At 53.6% G+C, this 27,887-nt stretch overlaps 2 protein-coding genes across 6 annotated transcripts; both read right to left on the reverse strand.

Moving 5' to 3' along the window:
* Nucleotides 1-444: 444 nt before the first annotated feature.
* Nucleotides 445-4,321, reverse strand: SCRN2 (secernin 2). 5 transcript variants are annotated; one of them, XM_064271167.1, is made up of 8 exons: nt 4,217-4,320; nt 3,676-3,849; nt 3,190-3,371; nt 2,229-2,428; nt 1,542-1,757; nt 1,271-1,436; nt 1,003-1,183; nt 445-767 (listed from the first exon to the last, which is right to left on the reverse strand). In XM_064271167.1, exons 1-8 carry the CDS (start codon nt 4,286-4,288, stop codon nt 609-611), a joined length of 1,350 nt encoding a protein of 449 aa, XP_064127237.1. In that variant the 5' UTR covers nt 4,289-4,320; the 3' UTR covers nt 445-608. The 5 variants fall into 5 exon arrangements, with proteins under 5 accessions (XP_064127237.1, XP_064127238.1, XP_064127239.1 ...); XM_064271168.1 differs by having other exon boundaries at nt 446-767; nt 4,127-4,298; XM_064271169.1 differs by having other exon boundaries at nt 637-767; nt 1,003-1,104; nt 1,184-1,399; nt 4,217-4,321.
* Nucleotides 4,322-9,252: 4,931 nt separating this feature from the next.
* Nucleotides 9,253-14,926, reverse strand: SP6 (Sp6 transcription factor). The gene is made up of 2 exons (XM_064271173.1): nt 14,720-14,926; nt 9,253-12,462 (listed from the first exon to the last, which is right to left on the reverse strand). The coding sequence occupies exon 2, from the start codon at nt 12,402-12,404 to the stop codon at nt 11,274-11,276; it is 1,131 nt and encodes a 376-aa protein (XP_064127243.1). The 5' UTR covers nt 12,405-12,462; nt 14,720-14,926; the 3' UTR covers nt 9,253-11,273.
* Between the last annotated feature and the right edge of the window lie 12,961 nt (nt 14,927-27,887).

The raw sequence follows: 27,887 nt of genomic DNA on the forward strand, positions 1-27,887 counted from the left end.
AACCAGTAATGGCACTGGGAAACAGCCACAGAAAATACAAAGTTTTAAGAAGCAGCCTGGTTCTAAAGACCAAGTTTCTAAACTTTTAGGCACACCGTCTGAGGCCCGCTACTTGGCTTCCGGAGTCCTGTGTGTATTGTAGGAGGTGGGTGCCACCTCATGGTGGGCCCAATCTCACCACCACTTCCAGGGAGTGCGTTCCAGAGTGCCAGGCCACGAATCAAAACCTTGGGTTCCAGCTCTCCCAATAGTAGCCACTAGCGTGCTGGGCATTGCTTTGAGCTCACACACAGTCACACTCACACACGCCCACTGCAGGAAGCCCCCCCTCCTCACAGGCCCTCCCCACAACCCTCACCATCCAGTCACCATCACCTGAGCCACCAAGGGCACGCAGCCAACTCAGTGTTACTCTTTGCCCTAATGGCTCTTCTATCCCCATGGACCTGGGATCAAGTTCATAGAACACAGAAATAAAATACTTTTATTAAGGCAAAGGCCAAGCTGGCCACTTGGGACGAGGCTGAGGAATGTGAAGGGACTGCTCTGGTCCTGAGCCCGCACCCCAGCACACTGCCCACACCCCAGGCCAGGAGGAGCTGCAGTGCTCAGGCATACATCTGGCTCTCCCTCTCCACAAAGGTCTGGAAGAGCCCACCCCACTCCTGAGGTGGTGGGGCCCGCTGCCCGGCCAGCAGCCCCCTTGCAGCCTCCAGGCCTTCCTGCTCCAGGGCCCGCTGTTTCTGCCGGAGCTGCTGCCCTTGATCCTGCAGGAAAGGCAGAGATGATCCCTGGGCCGAGCTTCCCTTGGGGTGAAGGGGAATCCCTTGCAGGAGCAGGAGAAAGGACAGGCCACCCAGAAGTCTTTGAAGGAGGAACCTTCCCTCTCCAGCTCTGGAGTCTCTCTTCCACTCCCAGGCCCCTCTGATGTTTTCAGAGTCCCAGTTGGGGGTAGGGGAAATGAGTCATCCTCCTAGGTGGCCTCTATGCCCTGGGAGTTACCTGCTCACTCTCCATCAGCCCCAGGGCTATCTGGTGTCCCCGGTAAAGGATGTGCCGGCGATCCACCTGAGTCTGGAATCGGGGCAGGGTCCGAGCAGGGTCCTGTGCTCCAAAAGTTGGGGACAGCACTTGGGGGGCCTGGGCTCCCCCCACTCCAAAGATGAATGGTTTAAACACTGACCTAATGGGACGCGGATATAAGGATGGAGGCACATCATATCCCTTAGTCTCCTGAGCAGTACACGCTCCCAGCCATCACCACCCTCACCTGGAGGGGTCTGGCGTGGCTGTGAAGAAGTGGACGCAGGGCTGTGTGGGGTCCCGGGGCAGAATGGACACCATGCTGGCTGTAGTGCGGAAGCCTCCAGAATCCATACAGATGCCACTCTCCTTGTTCCTAAGGATGCCCATCATCACCTCTGCTGTGATGCCCCCTGCCAAGGAGGAGAGCAGGGGGTCCTCCAGCCACAGACCAAGCCCCCGAAGCTGGGGGAGGGGGAAAGCAGCTGTCCCCCACCCCCATCCAGCCACTCACGAACCTTGCTCTTGCCCCAGCAGCTCCCGCCCGATCCGGAAGCGGGCCTTGGCAGCCTCCATGCGCACAGGCTGCTGGGTTAGGGAGAAGACCTGGGCGAAGTCAAAAGTCCCCTGCCCATCCCACCAGCCCTGGGTCTGAGCATGGGCCCGTAGCTCAGGGTGCTCAGCTGAGATGTCTGTGCCAATGCTCAACTGGTTGGAGATGTTCCGGGCCCCCTCTGTGGAGGAAATAGGGAAGGTGTTCATTTATTCATCCTAAATATTTGATGAGCACCTAGTGTGTGCCAAGCACTGGGCTAGGTGCTGAGAACACCACGGTGAAGGGAACAGACCTGCCCTCCTGGAGCCTACAGCGTAGTGGGGGAGACAAACACAACAATCACAAACATCAAGGTAAGCTCACAGTATGGTGAGCACAATGAAGAAGCGGGACCTGCTGGTGTGAAAGTGGGAAATCTGCCCACCCAAGGAAGCCCAGGAAGGCTTCCCAGAAAAAGTGGCAAGCTGAAGCATGAGATGGCATTAATCAAATGAAAGAGGTGGAGAGGTCCCGAATGGGCCCATTTCCCTGGATGTCCCAGCCACCCCTAGAGGTTTGCTCCTGGACTGGGGCCTCTCCCTGCCTCCACCATGTCTCCCACCCCCACCCCAAGGTTGGCACAGGGGAGCACCAGTGCCTAGTCCCTCACCCCGGATCCTCTGGGCAGCCCACAGCCGCCCAGCTGTCTCCAGCACCCACGCCTCAGTCCGGTCAGCCAGCAGGAAGGTGTTGTGGTAGCAGAATGGCGTGGGGTCCTCCCGGCAGCTGCCCCCCTGCCCATAGCGCTCCAGCAAGCCTGTGATCACATGCAAGGCTTCCTGGGCTGAGCTGCCCCGTTCTAAAGCCAGTCTGCAAAGAGGGCCAAGGGAGAGAAAGGCCATGGGAGTATCAGGGACTGATGGCACAGGCTCCAGTGGGCAAAAAAGGCCAGAGAGGTTAGGCAGGCAGCCCAACTCACTCAGCAAGTCCACTGGCATTGATGATGTTAAGCACAATAAGCCAGTTGTTTTCAAGCTGTGCTCTGAGGGTTTCACGAAGAAATCCTGAGAAAAATGCCCTGAACCTCCAATCCCTTTTCAGTCAGTTAGTCCACTTTTATTGACTTTATAAACTGGGACTCCACATGAGATTTCACTGGAAAGAAGTTTTACTTCTATTTAAAAAAAAAAAGTTTAAACTGTTGCCTTATTTCCGGGGTCAGGAGAGGCCAGAGATGGCTGCATTTGGGGGCTCCTAGTCAGACTGTTACCTTGGTGGCATAGTGGTTAAGTGCTACGGCTGCTAACCAAAAGGTTGGTAGTTCAAATCCACCAGGTGCTCCTTGGAAGCCCTAGAGGGCAGTTCTACTCTGCCCCCTATAGAGTCACTGTGAGTCGGAATCAACTCCACTGCAGCAGGTTTGGGCTTTTTGGTTTTTTAGTCAGACTTTGGGGACAGGGCTGAGAGAGTCCAGGAGGGGCAGGGGCAGCCTCTCAGGTGATGGTGTGAGGGCTAAAAGGGACAGAGAAGAGGCCCCTGTGAACCAGGCCTGGGGGAGAGGAGGATGGACCAAGGCCAACACTCAGCCCCCAAATTTGTGTGCAGGGAGATGGGGGAGGCAAGGCCCGCACCTGAGTAAGTCCATGCCCAGCAGGGCCTCCCCCTCCCCAACTGGCTCCTTGGTCCACACGGCCTCGTTGCCAATGCAGACACCATGCTCATTCGCACCCATCTCGGCCCCCCACAGCCAAGAAGGGCGGCTCAGGATCACAGCATGCGTCTTCGATACCTGCTCCACCTCAATGTAGGTGCACTGGAGGTGAGGGAGGAGAAAAGGGGAGCCCACTCAGAAAAGAGAAGGTACTACAACATACTAGCACTGTGCCAATCACCTTATCCATCCCTTTGAGGAAGGTCTTATTATTCGCAATTTACAGATGAGGAAACTGAGGACCACAGAGGCTAAATCATCAGCCAAGGTCCAGGTGGGTAGGCTCAAAGCTCATGCACTTTCCAGTACATCTGGTGGCCTCCCAGGTGGGGTGAGCAGAGGAGGAAAGTCTTAGAAAAATGCCTGGATGTGCCACACCCCCAGCACCCCATAAGGCCTAACCCACCTGGAGCCGGCTCCCAGGGCTGTGCATGGCCGCAGGTACAAACACCACCTCCTGTACCTCATCCCGGGGTCGGTCGGAGTTCTTGGCAAAGATCACGGCTGGGATGGCAGAGGCCGGGGGCACCGAGACAAAGCAGTCGCAGGAACATGGGGTGTCAGGGGTCAATGATGCCATCTGGGGAAAGTTAGGGGTGAGTGTATAACCCCCCATGCCACCTCCGCACAATCCTGGCCATGGCTCAGCCCTGGGGAGCCCCCTCTCCCAACACATGCAAACAGACACGCAGGGAGGAAGACACTGCCCTTGGGTTCTGTACACACAACAACACAGGCACACTCCAGGTGTGAGCGCCAGCAGGTGGCCGCAAACCTGCACACCCCCACGGCCCTGACCCTAACGGGAGTCCTGGCCCTTGCATGCAGTCGTCAGACCATCTCTGTGGATATCCCACCTGTCTCTGAGAGTCCAAAAGTACACCCCGGAAGCCGGTCCCTCCTCCATTCACCCCTTCCTAGCTTTCTCAATACTGTATGCCCCTCACCCTCTCTCCCTCCAGGAACCCCAGCTCTGTCCCAGCCGCCACCTCCACCGCTTCGGGTCTGGTCCGACCCATTGGGCGGAGACTCCAGGTGACCTGGAAGGTCTTTGGCCCCGGGGGCGGAGCCGGCACCGAGTACCTGCAGTTCATCCATGTTCCACCAGGGTGCGCGCCTGCACCACTTCTTGGAGCGGAATCGGCCTTCCAAGTCCTCCCTGGCTTTTCGCCCTTCCCTGAACAAAAGTTAAGGCCTGAACAAAAGTAAAGAGGAATTCTTGGTGCTCACCCAATAGGGTCACTGTGGGTACCTAGAGCTGGAGGCAAAAAGGAGCCCGAGTGATAAGGAAGGAAAGAAAAAACAGGCTGATTTGTTAGAGTGGGGACTGCTGGGGCATTTAGAGGTTAAAGGAGAAACTTGGCTACGTTGATCCTTGTTTTAATACCAAAGGCACAATCCTAGGCTGGTGGCCCAGGGCTAGAAGATACATGAGTGGTTACAGGCCAGGAGGTACAGGGATAAGCCCCGTTTGACCTGAAAAGGCCAACTCTGTCCCACAGTGCTCAAATTCACTGGAAGACAGCTTTGAGGGGAAATTTAAGAAAGTTCTAGCCCAAAGATTTGGTGCCTTTACATATAGCGAAACTGAAGCAGCAAAGGAGAAGTCTTGGCCAAGGGGGTACAGAGTGGTGCAGAAGTAGACCTCGATCCCAAATGTTCAGATTTCCAGGTCGTTTTCCTTTACAAACTGTCGCCATAACCAGCATTTAAGTGAGTGCATCTCACTCCCTTTTGCTCCATGGAGTCCCCCAGGATTGGGGCAGGGGAGATGCTGCAGATTATGTACTTCTTCCACAAAGATCCTGTAACTGGCCAGGGCCGCCACTCAGAGCCCTGGCCTTGGCAGCCATGCCCCTGGTCACTCCTGGGATGGGAATGAAGGCAGAGGGAAGGCAGCTTGGCTTCCCCAGCAGGTAGGGAATGGCTGCAGGAAACCTGGCAGGTAAGGCACCTGAGGATCTGAAATCTGAGATGTTTTCCAGTTGCCTCTAGGTGTACAAGACTGATTCCCAAAAGGATGCTAACTGTCTCCAGGTAGATACGTTCAGAAAAGGGGCTACAACTTGCAGAGAAGAATGACCTAGAGGCAGACTGGAGGTGGGGAACAACAGGCAGGGAAGAGCAGGGAAGAGCGTGACCTGGAACTCCGCAGACCAGCATCTCGTCTCTGCTTCTGCTGCACATTTGCTGGGTCTCTGGGCAGGTCCCTTTACCTGAAAAGGCCTCAGTTTTCCCTGTGGTAAATTGATGACATCAGACTAGATCGGTGGTTCTCAGCTACAGGTGGGGTGAAAGAAAAACTTGTTGCCGTCGAGTTGATTGCAACTCATAGTGACCCTATAGGACAGAGTAGAACTGCCCCATAGGGTTTCCAAGGCTGTAAATCTTTACAGAAGAAGACTGCCACATTTTTCTCCCAAGGAACAGCTGGTGGCATCAAACTTCTGACTTTTCAGTTAGCAGCCAATTGTTTAACTAATGTGCCACCAGGGCTCAGCTGGGGTGAGGAGGGATTTTTTTTTTTTTTTCCAACCACACATAACTCCCACTGTCCAACCCAATACTCTAATACTGTGCTACTCAGTGTGGCTTGTGGGGCTGTCAACACTGAACATCCTTGAGATAAGAAGTGAGAAACCTCCAGCCTCCATTTTGATCTAAATCTTTCACCTCTTCTGTGACCACCTTTCTTCTTCTTGTTTTGCTGTTTCCCATTCTTTCTTTCTAGCCATTATCCTCTCTAGATAGCTCTTATTTCCACTCTGTTTCTCCTTAGGTTGGTCATACTGCATCAAAGTTTTTGTGCTTTGGAAAAATATTTCGTTGTGGTGAAAACATACATAACAAAGCATACACCATCTCTACAATTTCAGTAACGTGTACAATTCAGTAACACTGGTTACATTCTTCAAGTTGTGCAACCATTCTCGCTTCCTTTTCCAGATCATTCCACCGCCATTAATATAACCTCAATGTCCCCTTGTGCTTTTGCTTTTTAAAAAGTGTTTGTCTTCTAATAAGTGACCTTTGTCCTTAACTTTAAAAAAAAAAAATGTGTGGCCTGTGGACCACCAGCATCAGCACCACCTGGAAGCTTGTTAAAAATGCAGAACCTCAGGCCTCAGCCCAGACCTCCGGACTCAGAACCTGCATGTTAACGAGACGCTTCAGTGTAAAGTTTAAGAAGCATTGCTCTAATATACCCCTGAAAGGGCATAAGTGAGTGGAATGTTGAGGACTGAATTGAGATATCTTGAAAAACTCCACAAGTGATTCTAGTATGCCTCCTCCCAGGTAGGAACAAGTGGACCATTGATTTCTAGGATTCTTTTCAGGTCTACACGGCAAGGATGCTGAGCAGTCAAGCTCATTAGGGTAAATGAGAAGGTGAAGGCTGCTTTTGATGCGAGGTTGGGGAGAGCATGTGAGCTTGCCGTTGGATGTCATTCCAGAAGCAAGCATCAAGGCTGGGTGCTGACATAAACATGGGCACCCAAAGGCGCCTGCAGGAAGCCGGCTCACCTCCTTGCGTTTCCCCAGCTGCCCGCTGTGGGGCAGGAGCAGGCAGAAAGAGAGGCGTGGAGGGGCCCAGCGCAGCCCCAGGCTGCGGTTCCCAGGCTGCATCTCACGTCACTTTCCCATACCAGATCTCACTCACCCACCCTGGAGGGATTCTTCTCCCACTTCCAGGAAAGGGGAGAGAGGTTGCCCTGTGGGTCAACCCTGATGGTCTGATTTCCCTAACCCTCTCCTGGCCCCTCTGGGGTTGTCCTGCCTGGCGCCAGATCTGAGGGGTTAGAGGTGGCCTTGGGCTCTGCCAGGGGGGCCAGGCCAGCCAGGCAACATTGCTGCTGGGGCCAGCGAGAGTCAGAGCCCCACCAAAGGCCCCCGCTAAGAATGCAGGTCAGCGGGAGGAGCTGTGAGGCGAGGAGGGGAGGCCCAGCCCTGCCCAGACAGGCCCAGCCGGCCCCACAGCTGCCCTTCTGTCCCTGGCGGCAGTGATGGGGGGAAAGGAGGAGAGGACTCATCTGGGTCCTGGGGTCCAACCTCCCCCAGAGCCAGGAAGACAAAAGGGGAGCTTCCAGGAGTGGGGAGAGTATGATGAAGCCACAGGAAAACCCAGCTTCCCTTCCTCCTCCCAGGCTTTTAAATCTAGGAGCAAATGGATACAAACAATTGGCCCCCAAACTGGTCTGGTTTCCTCTATAATCCCTAAATCATTCTGATGCCCCCATCCCAAGGTGATCTTCAACTTTGTAACCCCAGACACTTCCAAACAAGTGATGCGATGGGCCAGCCTGGGTACCATTGGCTCAGAGAAATTAGGTAAGGGTCATTGTTGTTAGCTGCACTGGGCCGGCCTCCTACTCATAGTGACCCCATGTTTTACAGAGTAGAACTACTCCATAGGTTTAACCAAACAAAAAACCCAGTGCTGTCGAGTCGATTCCGACTCATAGCGATCCTATAGGACAGGGTAGAACTGCCCCATAGAGTTTCCAAGGAGCACCTGGTGGATTCAAACTGCTGACCCTTTGGTTAGCAGCCATAGCACTTAACCACTTTGCCACCAGGGTTTTCCATAGGTTTAGAGTGGAGGAAATTGGGGCCCCACCAAGGGAGAATAATAATCTTGGCAAAAAAAGATGGGCAGGAAAAAGAACACAATACCCTACCACTGCCCTCTCGAGGACCGAAAACTGACCCTCCATCAACCTTCCTAGGTGTGGGTCTCTGGAATTGTGAAGTTTTCACCCATTTGACATTAATTATGCACCGACTATGTGCTCGGCATTGGGCAACTTGGGAAATGTGTACAGGTGGGCATTCCTGCATATCTCTGAGGGCGCCAACGGGTCCAGTGAGGGTGTTTGTGCACACCATGGTTGTGTAACTGGCAGGTCTGTCTCTGGCTGTGTATTGCAGTAGGAGCCTTTCCCTCATATTTTCCAGCTGGGCGGGAGCCCATCAGATATCTTGGCTGCCTTTCATCACCTTGTCCCTGATAGGGATCATCCTGGGTGAAGAAATCACCCCACCTTGCTCACAGCCAGAGGGACTGACTGACTTGCACACCCCCACGGGGAGGGGTAGGAGAGCAGAGGCCAGCTAGCTCTGGGAGGCAGGGAACCTAGGTCCAAGGCAGAGGAGAGAAAGGAGGGGGCTTATATGTGAAGGAGGAAAGAAATATCTAGAACCTTCCCATTCCCACAGGTGAAGACGAGGGCGGGATGGTCATTCCAGAGGGAACTCCTCCCTTCTTCTGCACCAACCACCTCCGGGGCAGGATCAGATCCTTCAATCAACTCAGCTCAGCCCCATCCAAGCAGAGGTGAGGCTGCGTAGGCGATGCAGGATGAAAAGGATGTGTCCACCCCACCCTGCAGCCCAGACCTGGTCCTCACTGCTGAGGGACACTGAGTCGAAAAGGAAACCAAGCTGGAAGACAAATGAAGCAACGATGTGGTTGACAACTTTATTGTGGCATAAAAAACACAGGCTGTTTCTTCCTCCTCCTCCTCCCCCCAAAGTGGGTTCACAGCAGTTAAAGAAAAAAAACTCCTACATTTCTCCTCTAGGGGCGCTGCCTGGAGGGTCAGACAGCCAAGCAACCTAGATCTATAAAACAGGGGAGCAGAAGAAAACCTATTCAAAGCTCCCACCCATACACCTTAGAGAGCTCGGGGCCTCTATGGGAAGGGGAACATCCACATGCCTTCCCCCACCAACACCCACTCAGGAGTTCCCCTTAGAATGGTCGCTAGAAAAAGCTGTCCCAGTGACACAAAGAGGGGGTGGCTGGTTTCGATGGGTGGAGGAGAAAGGCACCCCACACCCACAGTGCCCTCCCTTTCTCCCCGCTCTCCACCTGGCCAGGCCACCTGCAGGCACTGTCAACTCTCCTCCTGCCCCCAAGGAAGGGGACCTGGAGTTGGGGTAGGAGGTAGGGAAAAGAGGGAGAATAAAAAAAGAACATTACTTCTCAAACTACCCCAGGCCCACGAGTCCCTCAGGGAGAAGGGACATTGTCCCTTTTAAGGAGGGCCCCTTTCTACACAAACATGTATTCCCACCCAGAGCCCAGCTACTACTTCCCACAGAGCTCCCTGTCCCTGGACTGGGCTCCGGCATCCCCAAGGGAGGAAGAGATGCTGTGGGCCTAGGTCCCAGGACCTTGGATGGGGTGAACAAGACGGGGTCTCCCTGGCTGGAGACCTCAGGCTCAGTAGAGAACCACGCACACACCACGCACACAGGCAACACACATAGATACATACACAAGCATACACATGTCCTAATATTAAATAAAATACCCTTTGCTTATAACTTAAAAATCAATACACAGCTAATCCCCACATAGGACTGTGGGTGGGCAAAGAGGGGCAAAGGAAAGGGGAGGGAAGGAAGAATCTTAAGGCCTGTCTACCTTCAGTGCGGGAAACCCCACTAGCTCCAGGGGCCTTCCCTGTATCAGCTTCTTTCCTCTCTGCCTGGCTCAGCCCCCACTGGGCTTCTCCCCTCCGTCCCTTCCCCACCCCAGGATCATAATCAAAATGTATTTCTAGCATTCCTTGGAAACTCTATGGGGCAGTTCTACTCTGTCCTATAGGGTCGCTATGAGTCGGAATCGACTCGACGGCACTGGGTAGCATCTAAAGAAGGGAACAGGGATGGCTCTCTGGACATCATCTCTGAAGGCAGAACCCCTTCCAGTGGGAGAACAACTCCTTCATATGGAAGGGGAGTTTCCCCCGTGGGAATGGGGAGGACGGAGTCTCCTAGCTCCCTCCTAAAACCCTCAAAAAAACCCAGTTCCGTCGAGTCGATTCTGACTCATAGGCCCCTAATTCATCCTCAATACACTCTACGGGGAACAAGGGATATAGGTGGAAGGGAAAGGCCACGTTAAGGAAAAAGTGGGCTTAGCTTCTCAGTGAACAGGGACATGGCCAGTCAGGGGCAGTCATGATTCAAAGAGGGGACCACTGAAGGTCTCTCTGCTGGGACACCCCCAACTAGCTGAGGTAACCCCCTTCCTTTCATCCCAAAGGGACGGCAAAAGATGGGGACCTAGGGTGAGGAACTACATCAATTCTAGAGTTGGGACTTCCAGCTATATTGAAAACCTCCATGGGGTAATAGATGGAGGAGTTGGGCTACCGAACTTTACTTTTTACAAAGCCCAAGGGTTAAGAACTGAAGCAGAGCTGGAGAAGGAAGGAGTTAGTTCCTTCTGTTCTCCCACCAAATCCCCCTTCTCTCACCTTAGGGGAGGAATTCCTCTTCACCCCCTCTTCCCCGAGGTGGCTCTCCCCTCCACCCCACAGGTTTGGCTGGGAACCTGTCCAAGATTCAGGCCCTCTCCCCTCTTCCTTCATGGCTCCGTCAGACCCAGTCTGGAAGGGTTAATAAGGAAGCTCATCAAAGGAGTTATTTCTCCCCAAACAACCCTCCCAACCAGATAGAGACTAGCCCTGTGAGGACCCCCAGCTTCTACCACCCCATCTCAGCTCTCCATCTGGAAACCCTAGGGGCAGAAGCACTATAAGGGGGATGAAAGGGACACACGGCCACTCTGGAGGCACTTTCATGTCCCGGTTCCCAGGTACTAAGGACATGTCCAGGCAGCTACCCCAGCGCCCCGGGCCAGCCCCACTGCTCTCTGCTCCAGGACATCTGTCTCCTCCAGCCTAACCCTACCCGCCGGCCAAGGTAGGGGTGCCCTCCCCCCTGCAGTCCAGCGGCATGAAAGAAATAGTGAGAGAAGGGAGAACAGAAGGGCTTGCACAGAGACTCCCTGCCCACCAATCAAACATGCCCCTTCCAGCCCTAGTGACTAAAAACCCCTAGCACCCCATCTCCCTGTCCCTGCACCACTTTTCCTCCCCCTCAATAAATAACCACCTTTCTCCTTCACTCAAGCCGCCCTCAAAAGTGTCAGGTCTGGGGGTTCTCTTTAGATGCCCCAGCGGAGACCAGGGTGGCAGGGCCCCGCGGCGCTCAGTTGGATGGTGCCGGGCCACCCTCAGCCTCTCGCTTGCCTTTGACCCCGGGGGGCTCCGCTGCTCCACCAGCCTTGCCCTCGCCTGTGGCCGCCCCGGCAGCCTCCTCCTTGGCGCCCTCGTGGGTTTTCATGTGTTTGGCCAGGTGGTCGCTGCGCATGAAGACACGACTGCAGACTGCACAGGGGAACTTTTTGGTGCCGGTATGGGTCTGGAGGTGGCGCTGTAGCTCATCGGAGCGCGTGAAGCGCTTGCCGCAGAAAAGCCAGTTGCACACGAAGGGACGGTCTCCGCTGTGCCAGCGCAGGTGCGCCTTCAGGTGTGACGTCTTGGCATAGGCCTTGCCGCAGCCCGGGATGTGGCAATTGTGTAAGTGCTTCTTCTTGCCCCCATCTGGACCGCATGGAGCCCCCAGTCGCTCAGCCTCCAGACAGTTGGGGCAGCGGCACACGGTTTGGCCTGAGCTGCGAGGCACTGATCGCCGGGAGCCCTTGGGCCGGGCCGCCCCGTCGAGACTGGAATCCAGTCCCTGGGACTCTGGGGCGGCTGCTTCCAAGGCCTTCGCCCCATCAGGCGGCCCCAGAAGGTGCTGCCCTCCAGCAGCTGGCAGGAGGTGGTGCGGATGCGGGTGGGGCGGCGGCGCACAAAGCTGGTGGTCTCCAACATAGCCCCCCAAACCGGACTGAAGCGGCCCCGGGTGGCCAGGGGAGGTCAAGGCGCCCTGAGTGTGGGGGAGGTCCATCCAGCTGGTCCCGGGATGAAGGTCCCACCACGAGCCATCCTCCGTGGCCGGGTGGGTGGGCCGGAACCATGAGTCATAATGGTGGGACATGTCCGGCTGCAGGAGCTTGGAAAAAGGTCCTGGAGCCAAAGGACTGTCACTTTCCAGGTCCTCGCAGGTTACCCGCGAGGAGGCCCCTGGCAGCTCATAGCCCTGTGAGAAGTCCACCTCCGGGCCCAGCGGGAGGCTCTGCAGCTCTCCAGGCTGCAGCGGGGAGGGGTAGTCCCCAGCCTCCGGGCTTGTGTGTCCCTGGTATGTTTGGAGAGGCTGCAGGTCCAGGCGCGGTGGGGAGGCGTGAGGCGCGTCAGTGTGCTGGCTGCCCAGAGAGCCGCAGACAGCGGTTAGCATTGCCGGGATCCGGGGTGGGAGTGGGGGCAGGGACGGTCAGGGGCGCCTTAGATGGGACCTAAGAGAGGCAAAAAAGACAAGTAAGGAAAGCAACCAGCTCACTTTCCATTCTAACCCAGATACCCTCCCTGCAAAGTGCTCCTCTCTGGCCTGCCAAGTGAAAAAGAGGAACCCAGATTTAGGTGGAAATTAAAGATCAGTTATGAGAATTTGGGAGTGCGAGGCAGTTCTAAAAAAATTAGAAAAAAAATATATATATATATTATTTTTTTTAGGCAGTTCTACCCTGTCCCATTGGGTCGCTAAAAGTTGGAATCGACTGGAGAGCAAGGGGTTTGTTTTTTTGGTTTCTTTGCAAATGTGAAGTTATCAGCTGAGGGCAGAGGATAATGGAGCTCTGCCTTCCTCTAGGTTATCCCTCCTACAGGACCAGCTCCCCCTGGGAGTGGGGCTGGTTCCAGGCTGGTAGGTAGGACACACATTGAGTACTGTGTTTGAAGGACCCCCACCCCAGCTGCTCAGGCCAGCACAAGGGGCAGCGGCATTTTCCCCCTGCAGGCCTGCTGCCAGCCCAAATGGAGACTCTAGACCCATCTCAGCTTCCCCAGTTTAACTCAGGACACAGATGGGAGGAGGGGGCTGGTCTGTTCCTGAAACCCAAAGCTTGAGGTGAACTGCCTTTCCAAAGCCCAAAGCAGGTTCTATTTAGTGAGGAAGAGTGTTCCACTTCTCTTCACCACTCCCGGCAGCTCCTGGCTGGGTTGCCTTGGCCCCACCAAACCCACTCCCAGGCCTGGCTCCCACCCCTTTCCCTTGGGCAGAGACTTCACCTTCCTGGGGTGCAGCTGCAGTGCCAGTTTCCAGGGACTTCCCCCCACCAGAGAAAGCCAAGTCCCCTTCCCTGCCCTGACCCAAACCAGTGCCAGCCTTCTCTCTGGCTGCTACCCATGCCTTTCTTAACCTGGAGGAGACCCAGATGAGAAGCTGGGAGGGGTCACCCTTCCACATAGAGGGTGGTCAGCCAGAAAAGAGCTTGCCAGAAAACTCTGGAAAGTAAAACTGCCACCCCCTTAAGAGATGAAGGATCAGAATGAGGAAAAAGGAGGGCAATAAGAAAAAGCCAGAATCACAGACGTTAGGAGGGAGAATAATAGTCCAAAGTGATTATCTAAGGCAAGGATAAATTTTATAAGCTCCCCCAGATGATTCTAACACACACCCAAGTGTTGAGAACTACTGCTCCAGGCCAACCCTCTCATTTTAAAGAAGAGAAAACTGAGGCTGAGTTTCAAGAAGTGACTTGAACAAAGTTGTATTCATTCAGTCCCCAAGTATGTACTGCACACTGCACGTGTACCTGGTCTGTAACTCTTTTCTTAAACCTATGGGAACCTAAAGACTCCCCTCTTAACCACATAGCTATGTCTTGAAGGTCCTCCCCTTCTTACCACCTCCTCCCTAAATTTGGGTGCGTCTGAGGTTTTTGTGCCTGGACCTTCTCTGATGGGGTGAGGTAAAGTGTGGCTCAGTGACTTAGGGCAGGGGTTTTCCATTTCTACAGCAGGTCTTAGCCGACACCTTCTACCTCTAGCCGACACCTTCTACCTCTGGGGCCAAGGAAGTAGCGCTAGTTGTCTGCGAGAGAGAGGGAGAGAGGGACTGGGGCGCCTGCTCTGGCTTGGGTGCTTCACCACAAGAAAGAAACAGGGTGAAGCAGCAGGAATGGAGCCTCAGGCCCAGGCGGGGCAGCCAGAAGGGGCTGGGCAGAAGCAGCGAGGCCTGGGACCCTAATAGCTTTTGGCGCCTGGGAACTGCCCCAGGGGCTGGGGAGTGGGGAGGCTTGGACAACCTAGGCTCCAGAGTGGCCACCCCTACCCTCTCCAACACAGAGCCCGGGAGCTCGGTCCTGGGTTGCAATGGCCTGCCACCAAAGTCTCGGAAAAGGAGACAACAGGGTGCGCACCCCAGGATTCCCGCTCCCCAACGCGGCCAGGCGGGTAGAAACACCGTCATTCCCCATTTCCCGTCCACCTCTTCGGATCATCGTCGCTCAGGTCGCTGGGCCTTTCGTACTCCCAGTCCCCAAGGTTCTCGTCCTAGGGTTGTCCCAATCGCTCTGGTTTCCAGCCTCCTAACTCCCTCCAGCCTCCCCCTTCCGCCCAGTTTTCCCTCGGTCGGGGCTGTAAGATCTTCAAATTCTTTAACCCCCCCCCCCCCCGCCTCCAAGAACATAGGAGGCGGCTGCGCGTTCGGAGCGCGTTTCTTGAGAGGGTCCCGGCTGTGCGCACCCCTCGCGACCAGACCCAGGCTCCTACCTGCAGGCTGCGCTCGGGCTCCGGACACCGCCGGCTAGCGCGCTACAGACTGGCGTGCATGGGCCCTGCGCGCGACGACTCTCCGGCGGCGAGGGCAGGAGCAGGGGACTGGGGCCAGAGCCGGCGGCGGGCGGCAGAGGCGGAGGCGGAGAGCGCGGCGGGAGGGCGGAGGGCGGGCGGCAGCCAGCTAGCAGCGAGGCCAGCTCGGCCCGTGACTCACCGCTCTCTGCTGCATCCTCTCCGCGCGCTCCTTTTTCCCCTGCCTCACGGCCCCGCCCACCTCACCTGCCGCCGCCTTTAACCCTTGCGGGCTCGGGGGGACAGGAGGCCCGGCCGGCGAGGAGGGGGCGGGCGGGGAGTGGGGGGGCATCGCTAACCAAGCTGCGCGTCTGTTGGTACGCCCCCTCCATCGCTCCTCCCTTGTCCCCTAGACTCACTGGGCTGGGGGCCGAGGCTGGGTACTTCCCGGGTTCCGAGACCCGCCCTGTCGGGTGGAAAACGGCCCTCGAGGTGGCTTGATCAGGTAGGGGGCGCAGGGCTCAGACCCCAGGGAAATGCAGAAGGGGGCGGATCCTGGGGGTGATGCCGAACCACCCTCAGGGCGCGGATGGCCTCGACAGCCCTCGACCGATCCGCCCCGGCGAGGCAGCGCTGCCCGGAACTGCGAGGAAAACTAGAAACAGGATTTATCGCCAAGTATGTGTCCGGTCCACCCCCAGGCCTAGGCCATGATAACTTTATCTTGGCTGCCCTCCTTCCCCATCCCCCACCGCTTTCCCTACTTCCCTCCCTCTCTTTCCCCCTGGCTTTCGGGTTCTCCCGCCCTGGCCACTAGCCTTTCTGGATGACCACCTCCTCTCCCCCTCCATTCCACTGCCCCACTTTCCTGACTCCACCGGCCCCATTCATCTCCCCGGTCCCCTCAGCTCTCCCCCTCCCTTTCTACCTAGCCTTAGGTGACATCCCCCAGCCCAAGTCCATTCCTTTCGGTCGGGGAGGTGCTCAGCCTGAGCCCAGCCACTGTCGCCCCTGTGCACCGGCCCTGCAGCCCAAAGGCTGGGGTAGGCGTCTGAATGGCCCTAGGAAGGGATACTTCTGGAAAAAATTGAGTGGCCCGTTGCTACCACACCTTCCCAATTCTCACCCTAATATCTAGACCCGAGGTTCTTAACTTGGGCAAGGGTCTTTGCGAATTTGAGTTCCAGAAAAACAAAAACAAATAAACATACGCAATACTTTCTGGTAACATGTCAGGGCATTCACAGCGCCCACCTAGGAAAGAACTCTTCAAATCCCGGCCTGCTGGGGACCCCAGCAACGGCCAGCCACCCGCAGGTCAGGGAATATTCCCCCTCCCAGTCCTTGGCTTCTTCACCCTCCTCGTTGGCCTCTGTAAGTGACCCCTTTTTTGCAGGGGATTTCTGATCAATTTTCGTATTTCTTTCGTTGCGCGGGGTAGGCTTCCTCTATGCGCTTCGCCATCGGCGTTTTTATTTCGTTTTTGTTTTTTGTTTTTGCAGTCCATTTCGCTCATCCGGTCCGTCATTTAGGCTGATTTAATCCAGTCTCTGCAGCCGCCTATTCCACCACCCCTGGTTAACCGGTCCCGCATTCCCCGAAATATTCGAAATATGACTATAAAATAGAGTCCATAAGTCACGTGAAAATCAATCCGTGTGTGGTTTTCTCCAAAACACAACACGATGTCCTATCCAGAGTCCACGTCTGATTGATCTGTCCATCTCCCTCTTTTTTAAGCCGCAATTTCCTCATCTTTACAACGTGGGTACAAGTTGGGAGGGTTTCTAGGGGCTTAAAGGAAATGATATTCCTAAAATGCTTAGCTGTGTTTTCTGTGCACCCCTGACAAAAGAACAGTAAACGGAAGACATCGTTTTTGTTGTTCAAGTTATTTAATAAATCGGTTCCTAACAAATGTTTGTTGGATTAAGATATATTCACAAAGACCTTTGGACCAGCAATTGAAGTACTTAAATTTTAACTCCAGCTCTACCACTTGTTAAATTCCTTGTGACCCCCGGGCGAGTCAGTTTGCCCTGAGCCTCGATTTCCTCATCTGTGAAATGTGGTGACAGCAGCCCCCCCAGCCGGGTAAGAAACAGCGGCTTGGGCTTGGGAAGCCTCGAGGCGCCCCCGTGGACGTTGGCGATTGTTACTTCTGATCAGTAGGATTTCCCTCTTCCCGGGACTCGCGCTCCGGAGACGTAGATTCGCAAGAACTGCTATAAAGCTCTGTGGCCGCGGCTAAATCGACAGCTCTACCTATCCGCAAAGTTTCATCTCCGTCTATTCAGTCTGGCTGGTTGGTTTGCATCCCAGTTCACAGCCACGTCCAGAACAGAATTATGGGCTCATGTCAGGAATGGAGCCCGCGAATCCGGTTCCACCGTTAAACCTATGATTCTACCACTTGGCAGTCCCCGCCTCTTCCTCCCGGCCGCCCGCCGGCCTTCTTACTGGTCCTGCCTCAACTGCTCTTAATGATTCTAACGCCGGCGCAGAGGCCTGACTCCATTTGAAGGGGAACCGAGTCCCCCTCACGTTTATAGACGCCAATTTGCCTTATCTTCCTGGCCCCTTCAAGCTTTCCCTGGAAAGCAACAGGAAAATGAAATCCAGCCCCTGATTGGTCATAGCACTTAAGGATCCTTTGACTCTACTCCCCCCTGACCCGCAGCCACCTGGGGTTCCCTAGCAAAGAACCTTCATCTTATTGAGGCCCATCAGCATGAAATCCAACAGTTAACACAGTTGGCCAGAAAACTCTTCAGCATTCTGACTTATGGCATTGCCTAGATTTCTGCCTCTCAGCGCTCTACTTTTTCTCCAGATCTCCCTGTGCTTGCATTCCTTTGGCAGAATTCCAACCCATTTGGTTTCCCTCTTGCTAGGTGTTTTCCTACTCAAAGGTGGCCATGGCCTGATGACCAAGGTCACCACTGCCCATTGCCCACACTCTTACCCTCACCTCAAAGTTGAACACTGCTGCCCACTACATCTCTCCCCAGCCCCCACAGATCTGCCGAGTATTTGGACCATTTTTTCTCCTCTCTCTCACCTTCCAGAAAGATAGCCCAAACCCACTGCCCTCGAGTTGATTCCAACTCATAAGGACCCTATAGGACAGAGTAGAACTGCCCCATACAGTTTCCAAGCAGCGCCTGGCAGTTTGGAACTGCCGACCTCTTGGTTAGCAGCCATAGCACTTAACCACTAGGCCACCAGGGTTTCCTCCAGAACGATAAGTAGGCAGATTTCCCAAGTGTCCAACTCCTGTCCCTGCCACCCCTCTTCTCACCCCTCATTTATAGTCAGTGATCCAGTTTGCACCCCTGAAACCTCTGTAGTCTCCATGTTCATTATAACCAGCATTTATTGAGCACCTACTGTGTTCCAGGTACTTTACACAAATATCTCCAGTTCTCATGAGCATGCAGTAAGTAGGTATTATTATCTGCATTGTGAGGAAACCAAAGATCAAAGAAGTTAAATGACTTTCTCAAGATTACAGAGCTGTTAAGAGACAGAGGAGGAAGCTGAGTCCACATTTGTCTGCCTGGTATTCCATCCAGTCTCACTCTAGCAGATCCTGAAGGTGGAGGGCACAGCACTCTTAAATTGGAGTCTAGATCAAAGCCATCTACCATCCGAAGTCTAATATGACAAACTGGTCCCATTTTGGATGGCTGGGACAAGCCACAGTCTACACCCCCAATCTCTTCCAAAGCTCAGCTGCCCTTCATGGAGATTACACTGCGAGAATATCAAAGCTGGTCTGCCTATAAAAATTATCCAAGTCCTCATTTTACTCATAGGGAAACTGAACCCCAGAAAAGGAGGCAAGTTGCTCAAGGTCACACAGCAAGTAGAAGAGGAGCAGGGACAAGAAACTTAGTCCCCTAATTCCCGGTTTTCAATCGATCACTCTTCTGTACTCCCCACCCCCACCTCCATGCTGCACTTTGAAGACTGCAAGCTGGTGACCCCTCCACCCTCCAAAAAAAAAAAAAAAAACTCGTTTTGAGTAGATTCTGATTCATAGCTACCCTATAGGATAGAGTAGAACTGCCTCATATGGTTTCCAAAGAGCGGTTGGTGGATTTGAACTGCCGACCTTTTAGTTAGCAGCCATAGCACTTAACCACTTTGCCACCCGGGCTCCCTGGTGACCCTGGACACCAACATATTCCTCTTTTTTTCTTCTTCTCCCCACCCGCTTCTTCTCCTAGATTCCTGGGAGACTGGACACAACTGGGGCTAAATGGTTTCCTTTCACTTACCCTTTCATTCATTAAACAAGTACTACCACGGTCCGCGCACTATTCTGGATGCTTGTTCTATTATAAATCGAAATATCACTAGCATTCAGTCTGAAGGATGAGCCCAGCTGAGGATAGCGCATCTATATATTGGTGTACGTGCGTGTTTCTATAAATGTGTGTGCACATCATGCTTGTGTGTACCTATGGGGCTTGAGTGTAGGGTGTCTCTCCTCTCTCCTCCATCATAGAGGGAGTTCCCCATAGGACAGGTACGGTGGTTCTCTCTTAACACCTCTGCAGGTGTTCTATCATGCACGAAGGTAAGTGTGGCAAGTATGTGTCCAGTATGTCTATTAATATTTGCCCATCCTTTCAGCATAAAGTCTCCAATTGTCCATTAGCTGGTGACTCCCCACTTCACTTCTCCCCCAGAGCTCAGCCCATTCCACCCCCAAAGATCTCTAAAGAGTCCTCTTTGGTTATCCCAGTGAACTCCACCAAGATCTCCCTCTTACTTCCCCCTCTCCAAACAGAATCAAGCCTTCTGGACCCTTCTCTATGATCCCCACTTTAAAGTGGAGACCTGATCCTCTTGTCCTCTGTATTGCACAGGGAACAGCTCCCCTTACCAGTCCATGGAGCCCAGAGCTGGCAGCGGCAGTGAGGGGCCAGTGGGGGTGATAGAAGAGCCAAGCTTTATAAAGGAGGCGACAGTGGAGCCAAAGGGGGAGGCGAGAGACGTGGGCAGGTATGCTGCCAAGTCCTCACGGCCTCCTCGGAAGCTTTTAGGATAATCCAGGAAACAGTGGCCCCCGGCTCTCCTGGGGGAAGGGCTGGGGGTGAGATCTGAGGTTCTGAGGTCTGCCAGGAAAAGAGGATTTTAACTGGAAGAGGCAGCCGGGGATCGGGGCGCAGGACTTCCTGCCTTCTCCAGGGGTTGGATAGGCAGTGGGAGAGGGACAAAGTGGTTCTTGGGTGATGGAGGAAATGAGGCTATTGTTAGCAGAGAGTCTGGGAATGGCTGGGACCCTTCAAATTCCAGCCCCCTCCTTTTGAGGTGTCCTCCATGGGCCTGGTGGGAAGGAAAGAAGTACTACCTTTAAGACATGAAAATACACACATACACACACACACACACGCACACACACACACGAATACACCCCTCAGGTCAGTTCCTCCCTGCAGAGCTCCCCATCATTTTTGTAGGTTACTGAAGCAGTTCTCTCCTGCCTCCCCTGGACCCTCATTCCTCCCTCTCCTTTTTCCTCAAACCCTTTTTAGATGTTCACTTCCCAACTTGGATCCTCCAGAAGGATCCAATGTAATCTACCTTTTGGATCCGGGGTCTCCCATTGCCAGATAGGGAGGGAGAAACCTGTCCCTGACTTAGGGCGGGGCAGGGCAGCCTTGGGTGGACAACACATCACCTAAGACCAGAGGCAAGCTTGGCTAACAACTTTTATGGTCATTCAGGACTCCGAATTCCAGAAGAGTTGAGGGACTGGGAATGGGCCTAGAAATAGGAGAAGGGGCCTGGAGGTGAATTTAGGTGGAGCCCCCACACTATTTATAGGTACTTAATTTTAAGGTGGCTGGAAGTTGGGTTGTGTTGGCTAACAGAAGCATGTCCTAGAGCAGAGAGGGACAAAAGACTAGGAAAGAGAAAGGAGATGAAACAGAGTAAGACCGGTTTCCCAAAGCTTTCTGAAGCTGGGAATTCTGACCCACATAGGAGAGTGGCCTGGGGACTTTTCATGTGATCATATCCCATTCTTTGCCAATGTCTTTGGCACTGAGAACAGAAGCTGCTGTGCACCCCCTCTATACACACACACACACACACACACACACACACACAGGGAGCCCAGTAACCCAGGGCTTTTGTGCACCTTCCCCTCAAAGTCTCCCACAGGGTGAATCAGGGAGTCTTCACCTTGAACTCTTTTTCTGCCCCCCCCGCCTTTGCCCTCAGCAATCTTTAAACTGGGGATTCCCTGTCCCTTCATTAGCTTTTCAGTAATTATCCTGTAAAGGCCCTGACAGGTTCTTCCTCTCCCCATTTCAGAGATGAGAACATTGAGGCCCTTAAGAGAGCCAAAGAGCCCAGCAGAAAGCCACCCATCAAGCAGGAGAGAGTAGAGTGGTGGAGGGCTTAGGAGGCAGAGCTGCACACCACCCCCCTTCAATCCTAGGCAAAATTAGGAGGACAGGGCCAGCACAACTCCCTGGGGAATCCAGGCGTCAGGATTGAGGCTGGCTCCAGGGAGGGGCTTCCCTGTCCTTCCCCACCTTCCAGCCCAGAAAACCAGAGTGAGGGGGGGAACAAGTTGAAAAGACCACACAGGTGGAGTAAATAATGTTAATACGGGAGCATTATCACTAGGGCATTTCCTCATGGATAAATGTCTCAAATACCAAAGGATGCCTCCAAATTATAGTTAATTACAGAGTTGATTTGCATAAATTATAAGGTGAGCATACAAATTCTTTCAATCGGTTCCATATGCTTAGGTAGCAGGTCCAGTCCAAAAGATGGGAGAATCTTGGGGTGGAGGGAGCCCAGGGGGAGGAAAAGGACCCAGCCCTTGGCCTGAACCTGCTGGCCCACACCTCTCCCCCCAGCCTTTGGGTCAGTAAAGGGTGTATGGAGACCCTGACTAGTTTGTGGGAAGCAATTAACAGGAGCAGGACCTAATTTGGAGGAGACCCCCTGTCTACCTCTATTTGCACCTTTGAACAGTATGCTTTCCCACCACCAATGATGAACGCTGGGAGGGGGTGATGAGGTGGGAAAACCAGGGGTGGGCACAGTGGAACCTGTATCTGCAGAGTGGTGGGTGGGAACTCTGGAGTCCTGGCTTCTGGAATGGGGGCTGAAGGAACCTGAAGACCCATCAAGACTAATGGTAGACTCAAGCCCCTCTCTCTTCCTCTCAGCTTCCCCTGGAGCCACTCCCACCACCCCCCTCCCCCCAACTCCAGCTCACTCCCAGAGCCAGCCCTTGGATCCCAAGTTTGATGTTGCCGCTGCCTGCACCTTCCAGGTGGCTCCTCAGAGGCTCAGACTCGCAGACTTTTGTCTCCAGTGCCTGGGCCCATTTCCTCTGCCCTCACCTCCCAGCCCCCTCCCACCTCTCAGTTGCTAAGACTCTACTTCCTTCACCAGCTCTCTAATTTGTCCCTCCCTCCTGGGCCCCATCTTCAGCCCCAGAGGCCTGTCTCCTACTCTCCTTCCTCCATCTTTCTCCTCCTTCTCTAGCCTCTGTCCCTCAGAAATCCCAGGTCTACCCCCAGAGACCCCAGGGCTCCCCCAAACTCAGCTGTGGAATTTGTTTCTCCTACTTCCTCCCACCCACCAACAGCTTTCTGCTGCCCAAGCTTCTCTCCCTCCCACCCCCAAACTTCATGCTATCCCTCAAATCTCTACTGCACCTAGTTCTCCCCCTTTTTCTCCATATACCTGCTCAAAAGGCAGAAGCTAGTGGATTAACTTGGTTGAGGAGGGGCTGGGCTAAGGTTCCCCCAGGCATGTGTGGGTGAGAGTTTACCTTTTTCTCCTCATCTGCAAGTCAGAGAAAGAGGGATGAAGACAGAGCCTAAAGTGGTGTCTGGTACTTAATAAGTGCTTAAGGAATATTTGTTGAATGAATAAATGAATTGCAAATGGGCGCTGGTCTACAAGTCTAGAGCAGTGCCAACTTGCTGACGGATTTGTTGTCTGTATTACTTTTCTGGTCTCTTATAGGAGCTACCTGTCCCTTCTATCCCCATCCACCGAAGCTGTCCTACACAACAACAGACCAATCATACTAAAATGCCACTCCATCTTAGCACTTTCCATCTCAAACACATTCGATGGCTCCCCACTGCCAACTGTGACACCCAAGGCCCTCCTACGTGGCCTCCATCTTCTCTGCAATCTTCACTTCCATTGTTCCTCATACAAACCCTGCATCCCAGCCAGGGGCAGATTAACCAGTAAGCAAGGTACACAGGGGCTTAACTGTGTTTACTGACTAACACCACTTCACATTTCATGTCACATTAAAGATGTGCTGAAAAGCAGGTGAAATGGTGTACTATAGTCAGTAAGTACAAGTAAGCCCCTGTGTACCTTGTTTACTGGGTAATGAGTCCCTCAGATTCCCAGCGCAGCCCAGCTGACTTGAGATTCATCAAACATGTCTTGCCTTCCTACCTTTGCTCCAACAGTTTTAACCCCTGAGACTCAATCCCTACCTCAGGAAAGCATATCATCCTTCAACCATATCAGCCATCATCCTTTAACTCCAGCTCAACGGCTACTTTCTCTATGAAATCTTCTCTTATCAGCACATCACTGGCTTGTTCTCTGAACTTTCTTAGCATTTATTGCTTCATTCCCTGTTTTCTTATCTTCCTTATCGGTCAGTAGGCTCCTTGAGGGTAAGGACCATGCCTTTTTCACACCACACTGTGCTCAGCCCAGTGGCTTTCTCAGATAAGCCATGGCTGAATGAATTAGAGAAATTCTCCCTGGAATCCCCAGAAGGTCCTCAGCGAGGGAGGGTAGAAGAAGCCTGGGTCAGGTGGGAAGACACAACGGGGGCCTTGAAATCCAAAGATCCGTGAACAAAGTGATCACAGTGTCCCTGCCGTCCTTTCTGCTGCCTGATCGTATGATGGAAGTGGAAGGACCCCAGGTCTGGGGCCAACCAGGCTAGCTGAGATGAGCAGAGTTGAGATGAGGGCTAAGGGAGGGTGAAGCACACCACATCGCTATCCTGCTTGGGACAAGGAGTTAGAGATTTGGGACAAAAGGGTAATGAACAGTGACTGGGAGCTAGAAAGAAAGGGTTAGCCATGGAGAAAAGCAGAGGCAGAAAAACCAGAATCCCCTTTTACTTCTGTGGGCAGTTGTGATTCTTACAGGGGTGACAGGACCCTGGTCATATCATGCCTCAGGTCAGAAACATTCAGCAGCTCCCCACTACCTACAGGAAAAAGCTCACACTCTTTGGAACTTTAGCACCATTCACCATCTAGCCTAAGCCTACGTTTGCAGACTCATTTCTTCTCATTCCCCAGGTTCCAGCCACAGGGGGCTTCTTTTCCGTTCTTCCTTTCCACACACTTTCATGCCCCATAGTGTTCTTTGTCTAAAATGCTCATCCCCATTTCTCTGCCTGATGAGCTCCTGTTGATCCTGTGTACCTTTCTTATTGGGTAATGTGTCCCAACTCACATGTCCCCTCCTCTATGAAGCCTTCTCCAGTTATCCAAGCACAGCTAGTCCCTTCCTCTTCTGTGCTCCCAAATTCCTAAAGTACAGGAGGGCTTAATGCTGTCTGATAGAGGATACAGTTAGTTGTGTGTGTCAGACCATGAGACCCTTGAGGGATGAGAAATTTCTCTGTTCATCTCTGCACCTACCCCCTCCAGCATCTGGTACAATGACTAGCACTGGATGTGCAATACATGTGTGTTGCATGGGATTGAACTGCGCCCTTTGCAGAGAAGTAGAGGTTGTTGGGTTCTCCATAAATCCCTTTGTCACAGACACCAAGGGTTTGTCTGGTGGGCATCAATATGCTGCAAAAAAATGCATGCCCAAACTCTTCCTTTTACACTCGCCCAGTGCCCTGTCAGGAATCCCAGGTCAGAGCTGGCAGACAAGGTGCAATGAGAGGCCCATCTGGCATCTTGGCCAGCTGGGCACTGCCACCAGCCTGTGGCCGGGGTCATCCAGAGAGCCTCCAGTTGGATCTCACGAGAGGGGCATGGGGGGGCTGGGTATCAGGACCTGGCAGGCGGGATTGGGTGGGCAGGGGGAGGGCGGGCAGTGCCCTGGAAAGGGGGTCGGTCTCATTGTTGTGGTCTGTCTGGGAGATTCCTCCCCTTTTTAATTTGCTTCCTGATTGAGGGGTTGGCTCTGGCTGCCCGGCTCCCCCATCATTATCTGCTGCCGGTGGCTCAGGTGCTGGCGAGCCTGGCGTGGCCCCTAGGTTATTACCTGGAGCTTTGGGGGTGGCAGAGGCTGCCCCTCTGGCCGGGGTGGGGGCCTGTCTGGAATCTGTTCTGATCCTCCTACACACAGGACAACCATCTTGATGCCTTGCATTGCGGATGCACACACATGGTGGGGAGCTGGGTCCCAGCTAGTGAAGGAAGGGCTATTTTTTTGGGAGACAGCTGGTCCTGGGGGGACTTCAAAGTCTTGAAGAAGCTTCATTTGAAAAGCACCTACAGTATTGGTTCAGGAGCCTGAGATAAATAAGACTTGAGAGGTAAAGCAGGCCAAAAAGCTAGTGAAGGGTACTGAAGTTACACATCAAGAGCTTCCTAACCACGTTGGGATTTAGAATGAGAAAGCAATGGTGAGGCTTTGGTGGTTCTCCCTGCTCTGAAGTGTTCAGAAAACCAAGAGTCATAGACGGGAAGGAGTGGCATTGACCCAAGAACCTGGGACAACCAGAAGCCAACATTTAGGAACTCCCTGTAGTATGGGTACAGAGTGGACTTAGGCTCCTCATCTAGTCCTCTGGGGCATTAGACCTAAGAGCTCTGCCCAGTGCCCTTGGCACAGTCTAGAAACCTATGGGGGAAGGCACTCTTGCCTTTCCCTCTTTCTGAGTCCCCAAAGCTCCAGCTCTTTGCTCCATCGCTGATTGGGCCTGTGGGGTTTAAGGACAGGCGATCATATCAGACAAACAGGAAGTGCTGAATTAGAGACACGAAGTTTGTTGTTTTAGAGGGCGCCCAGAGCCAAGCAGCGGTGCCAGGTTGGCAGCCCCAGAGCCTGGAGTCTGCCTGCACTCCCATGCAGCCAGCTGCCACTTCATACCCTAGCTCAGGACCATGTAGGAGGGTTTGCAGGAGAGGCAAGGGAGGGTGGAGGGACATGGCAGAGCAGGGGTTAAATAAGTGATTCTTTTTCTCTACCAGATGAGCTTTTGTAGTGTCACCTCTGATTCAGACTGGGCATTTAGTCACCCACTCAGCAAATATTTTTTAGTGTCTACACTGTTTCAGGCACATACTAGGCACAGCCCCTTCCTCCTGTAGCTAACACGCTCCCCACTAGAATGTAAGCTTTATGGAGGTAGAAGTTTTGTTCGTTGCCCTACTTCCCATGTCTGGAATGGTGCCTAGTACTCTATAAGTGCTTTGCAAGTTTGCTGAATGGATGAATGAAAGGATGGGTGGATTAAAGGGGAGAGGGAAGGAAGGAAGAAAGGAAGGGAAGATGGAAAGAAGGAGGGGTAAAAGGAAGGGAGGAAGGAAGGGAAGATGGAAGGAAGGAATGGTAGATGAAAGGGAGGAAGAAAAGCCCTTAGAGTGGGTGTAGGAAGGTCCCATGATTTTACGGTCCATTGGACTTCTTAATGAGGGTGCTGATGACCCACAGGTGCTACCTTACCCATCCTATTCACTCCCCAAGTGAATCTTTGAGTCTTGACACCAGCAGGTGGCCATGGTCCATTCTCCTGCCCAGATGCTACCAGGGATTGCCCTCCCTAAAGGAGTTCAGCTTCAAGGCTGCAATCAGAGAGGATGAGGAAGAACGGGTGACCAGCAAACATGAGTGGTCCATGCAGGAAAGCCCATCAGGCCATGATGGGCCCCTCTTTGGGCATCAAGTAGCTAGTGGTCTCCCAAGACCTGGAGCTCACTGCTATCCTGGGCCCTGGCATGCTGCCCTCTCCCCTGGCCCTCTTCCTCTCTACCCGATGGTGCCAGGTAAGGCTTTGGGCATGGTAGAGGCTGAACCAAGAGCCACCCCACTTTGTTCCTGTGGTTGCATCCCCCCATCCACACCCAAGAGATGAGATCCTGGGGCAGTTGGCATCTGACAGCCTGGCATCAAGTCATGGCAACAGCTTGGAAGCTGCAGTAATTAGAAGGGGAGGGGGAGAGAAGGAGAGTGAAGGCAAGCTCAAGAGAAACCTTCTTCTCCTGCCTGCCGCAGGGCAAACTACTTCAAACGAATTCGTTTCGCTCTTGTGAAACTGAAGACAATTTCCTTTTCTGTCATAAAACAAATTATTGCTCATCAGGAGTGCTGGGCTGGTCTTTTTCCTGAGGGTTTGCTCCTGCTCCTGCACAGGGCCCCGGGTGGGCAGGAGGATGGGAGATGCCAGGGGAGGGGGCCCAGAGTACAGGAGAGGAGGCGCCCTGAGGAGGGGTAGGAAAAGAAGGTGTGCAGAGATTAACGTTCCCACCAGGGGTGAAACAGTGCTGCCATGTCCCCTCTCCCACCCTCCCCCACTGACCTGCGGAAGAGTCCATGAAGGTACCACTGGCCTTGACCACAGGCATCAGAAGGGAACTCTGGGGGGATCATCTTTTCCAACATCCCACCTCAGAGCCAGGCTGGAGGAGGCTCCACCTCCCCATCAGGCACCTGTTCACAGTATGGAGGGGCGGGACAGGAAAGGGAGCCCAGAGAAGTCGAGGATCTTGCCAGAGATCACTCAGCAAATTAATTAATGGCAGATCCAGGATTAGAACCCAATGAGTTCTCTTCCAGGCCAGGAGTGGAGGATGCCTGGGGACGTTTGTTAGCATTTTTTATGACCCTGAATTGCTCCAGTGAACATCCAAGTGTGACTTCTAGGCAGGTAGAGATCAAGAGGCAGGAAATGGTGAAGCAAATTCCCTTCATCCCCGACAATGGTGCCCCCACGCTGTCTCCCACAACCCCCTCATAGAAGGCACTAGCTTCTCCATGCCTTCGCTTTGGCAAACTCATCCAGACTACCTCCCCTCAGATCCACGAGAAGAGCAATGGAGAAGTTTTCTCTTCCCACCTCACCTCGCTAAGCTTTCCTAACTCTTGCTTTCTCTGCCCTGCTCCCTCGGCCAGAGCTCAGGAGAGACACATTTCTTACTTGTTCTTTAACTTT

This window comes from Loxodonta africana, chromosome 18 (genome assembly GCF_030014295.1).
Source record: "Loxodonta africana isolate mLoxAfr1 chromosome 18, mLoxAfr1.hap2, whole genome shotgun sequence".
Classification (NCBI taxonomy): Eukaryota; Metazoa; Chordata; class Mammalia; order Proboscidea; family Elephantidae; genus Loxodonta; species Loxodonta africana.